Source organism: Sinohyriopsis cumingii, chromosome 12, assembly GCF_028554795.1.
Source record: "Sinohyriopsis cumingii isolate HCF-2022 chromosome 12, ASM2855479v2, whole genome shotgun sequence".
NCBI classification, from domain to species: Eukaryota; Metazoa; Mollusca; class Bivalvia; order Unionida; family Unionidae; genus Sinohyriopsis; species Sinohyriopsis cumingii.
In genome coordinates this window covers 84,693,154-84,697,539 of record NC_142972.1, presented here as the reverse complement: position 1 = coordinate 84,697,539, position 4,386 = coordinate 84,693,154, and the positions used below count along the sequence as shown (strand labels likewise).

At 35.5% G+C, this 4,386-nt stretch overlaps 1 protein-coding gene across 1 annotated transcript; it reads left to right on the top strand.

The window, feature by feature from the left end:
* The first annotated feature begins 361 nt into the window (after positions 1-361).
* LOC149786891 (uncharacterized) lies at positions 362-4,013 on the top strand. Its single transcript, XM_089977413.1, has 5 exons — positions 362-423; positions 934-1,079; positions 1,889-1,993; positions 2,505-2,654; positions 3,625-4,013. Exons 1-5 carry the CDS (start codon positions 406-408, stop codon positions 3,875-3,877), a joined length of 672 nt encoding a protein of 223 aa, XP_089833539.1. The 5' UTR covers positions 362-405; the 3' UTR covers positions 3,878-4,013.
* Positions 4,014-4,386: the final 373 nt, after the last annotated feature.

Here is a 4,386-nt window from a genome sequence, read left to right as displayed (position 1 = left end):
ATTTCACGATCGATTGATCAGCACTGTATTAAAAACAGATATTAATGTGACCTGTTACGTAGGATGACACAACTGGTTATCAATTACGTAACTGCTAAATCGGTATTATTCAAGTTCATTGTATTACTGTGATATTTTGTGGTTATATTTTTGTCTTCAGCTAGATTGATTGTCGCCGAAACCGTGTTGGTGTTGGTTGTGACGTTCCTATGTTTACATTTTTCTTTGACTGATTTCGTTTGCCCGAGGGAATAATTTGTTATTTGTCAAAAGGTATTCCATGCTTACGTCTCATTTTACATCGACCAATCAAACACAACCTGTACATATTTTTCCTTGACAGGGACTGTATATATAGCCGTTGACGGCTCTTTGGAGTCACAAACCAAGTGGCAGAGATACAAGATGGATAAAACGAAAATGGTATGTCGAAACTTAAGAAATATACACATATTTACCGCAGTTGAGTAGCCATCTAGTTAAAAGTTTAACTTTTCCTATTCTATGATGTTATAATTAGTCAGCTTTGAGATTTGACCACAATTGATTATCTAAACTTAACATTTTTCAAAACACATCAAATAGAGAGCATCGATAAATTCTCTGAGACCATGCCATTCTTGTGACAAATATTGTAGATAAGCGAAATTGCAAAATTGCCGCATTCCGAAAGTGACTGTCGGATTCTTTCTGTACATTAAGTTCTTGGAATCAGGAATTAAAAGTCTGTTACTTCTGTAGACAGGTGAAAACTACATATATGTTGGTAACGCGTTAGAGGGCTATCTTTTCCTGTTTGTATATGCAAATTTTTTTTTATGTTGTATGTTCAGTCCTGGATGATACATACCGAGGTTGTGATGTTGGCGGTGTTGCTTAATAAATCTAGACAAAACAATTTTGTGTGATTTTGATCCCATTTTACTTTTTCAGAGCCTAGTTCTTCTGATCACCCTATTCGGTGCCTGTAGTGCACAGTTTAACTTCCAGCTTCCTATCAACAGCAACTGTGACTGGAGATACGACAACGTAGCTTGGCTGGAAAAGGACGTTTGCACGGATAAGCTCTCTTACGCTGCGTAAGTCTCGTCCTATATATGTTGGGACTGTGATGAGTTTTATTGTATATTGGGACTGTGATGAGTTTTTAATGTCTATTGGGACTGTGATGAGTTTTAATGTCTATTTATTTATTAAATGGATAAGAATATATTCGTCATTTAATATACGCACATGTATAATCGAATATCTAGTAGACACTGGCTCAGAATTAAAGCTCAAGACAATCACGAAACACTTAAGTGAGTGTGTGTGTTTGATTTGTATTTTTCACGTAGCTTTAACAATATTTCAGTCATATCACTGCGATGTCTGCAGTGTGAGAGATTATAGTGATGTCTAGCACTGGGGCATCATGCCACAGACATGTAGCATGATGTCACACTCAGTCACTTTATCCTGACACCAGGCCGACCAGTCCTAACACTAACCTCTTAATACTGAGCACCAAGCGATGCAGATGTTAGTACCATTTTTGTAAATCTTTGGTATGACTCGACCGGGGATCGAACCCACGACCTCCCGCATCACCAGATGAAACACTTAAAAGCATTTGCATGATAATTTTTAATAACACTTTCTGAACGAAACGAAACACACGCACACACATATCTATTTTCTCTCTCTCTCTCTCTTTCTCTCTCTCTCTCTCTCTCTCTCTCTCTCTCTCTCTCTCTCTCTCTATATATATATATATATATATATATATATATATATATATATATATATATATATATATATATATAGCGTAATGATATGTTTACTAATTGATGGAGTTAATAGGTTCATATACAGAATAAAACAATAAGAGTGATTTTCTTTTCTCTAGGGATGCTGATACCAAATACCTTAATTTGCCACAAAACATTGAATTTGCCAACTATATATCTAATACAAAGAAGTGTGCCACCTTCGACAACTGGGGTATGGAAGGGTAAGTGTCCTTTACTTGTGAATAGCAAAATATTTAATAAGCATGGGCAACGCAAAGGTGAAACGTGGAACTATTTATTATTACTATAATTAATTATAAGATGTAGGAGATAGCTTTTGTCAAAGGTTGTATAGAGTATCAGAACCAATCCGTAATTTTAGGTATTCTCATCATTTGACAAATTGTATGGAAGAAATGCTTATACATTAAGTGGAAAATTAAAAGTATTGACACTTTGTTACTTCTGAAATCATGAAAAATGCTTAAGCAAAATAATAAGTTTAATAATAATAATAATAATAATAATAATAATTTTTGCAAACGCTTGCCTCTAAGACCGACGCATGGAATCTTCCCATTATTATCTTTGTGAACAGCACAACTAAGAACGGATGTATCAGGTTTTGAAAACATTATATTTCCATAAGTGTAGTTGATTACAACATTTTAAACGTAACTACCGGATGCAACATCTGGTCTACATTTTATTATGATATTTCAATCTTTCCAGAGCTCATCCAACATACAGATACACAAACTTGTGCAAGAGTGAGACAGTGGAGATTAAAGCTGTGTGGTACACCCCAGTCGGCTCCCACCGCCAGGCCTGTGTTGTCCATCCCAATCAACAGCTCTACTACACACGTTGTTGGCATCCAAAGTACGTTCCTTACAATTGCTTTGAAAAATTTGCGAGAAATGACGTAGTTCTGTCAAAGCTCTATTTTGATAGTAATTCAATAGAAGAATCATTTTTATGCTTGTATTATATCTGCAAATTTGAAAGAATTCACGAACAGGGAACTTTGGTCCGTACTGTTTTGAAACATCATGTGACTGAAATATGAAATATTAAACGTCACCCAAATGATATATTGTTTATACTCCCTCAGCTAAAGTTCTAACCTTTTGACGAAATCATGATCAAACAGAACAAATCCAAAACATGAGATTTGTTTCCCGTCTCTGTTGTTGCTCCGTGACTGGTTCAGTTTTCTTCTGGTTGGGACTGCTTGCAGGACTAAAAGTTAGAGATTAATATGACTAAATATATAATCCAGACCAAGTCCAATTTATTGGCCACATTGGCAAAATACTGTACTTTATTTTTCTTACGGTCATGAATCTGGCGCTGAACAATTAGCATTGGGACTCAACTTTATAAATCAGTACCGTATATATTCACCTATAAGTCGATTCAAGCTGCAAAAAAACCCACAAAGATCCTGATCTATCGTAGCATAATGCTCCTGTAGATGGGGGTCTATGCTGTTTGTTTTACTGATTACTCATAACGAACGGCAAATACCCAGATCTGTAGGCGCATTATGTGATGGCAGATATATGTCTCTGCAGTGTGCAGTTGGACGCGAGTATGGGCGGTAAATAGGGTAACTTAACAACAACAACAACAACAACAAAAATTAGAAAGTTAGGTTGACTAATTTCAATCTGTTGGAACCAAAAAAGGTTCAACAGGAAATTCAGATTATTTTGTTTCGTGGAGTATTTCAAAGTGATGACGGTTCCTAAGTAAATAGTGTCGCATGGACCATATCAGAATATCACGTGTAATCTTGCGATGATGATGATGATGATTATTATTATTATTATTATTATTATTATTATAGGTACAACACTGGGAGAAACAGTTTCTTGAGGCAGCAGTGTGATATTGGAGCTTATGGCAGCAATCGTGACTTCAGCTGTGTCCCTGGAGCATTCGTTGAACGTGAGGTTGTCATTTTTTGCCCTGAAGTTCAACAATATTTCTTCTACCACGCTCGAATCCCAACTTCCTGTACCTGCAGTATGTGTGGCTGTGGATTGGACACTAAAATTGCTAATCCACCTCTTCTCCCTGCCCAAGGCGTCGTAGGTTAAGCTGTCAAGTCTACAAACCAAGCTTCCTTCCTTAATATTGTGTCATTACGAAGAATTTTGGACTAAGTACTATAGACGCTGTCTTTTTAAATACAGATGCAGATGGCACAATTTGATAAATTAAATATACAATCGACATAATAAGATATTTTGAAGGAAGTGTATTAGAAATATTTAACAACATAATTTTGCAGTGAAATGATGTAAACATTATTCAAAAGAGTATTCCATCATAGCAGCCTTAGAAACAGAATATGTTCACCATGAGATTGAAAATTTATTTGATTTTTAAATTCCAAGTTTAAGCGATCAGAGGGTTTATAGCTTCTATTGTTATCAGCTTTCACTGCAGTTTTGTCTTCTTTTTGTTACTTCGTGTGTGTGTGTGTCTTTTTATTTTTTTGCAGCACTGAATAGTTTTTGCCATTAAGGGGCACGTGCAATAGTAAATCGTCACAGATTAATGTAAAATAAACAATATTTGCATGAACATACATATATATATTTCT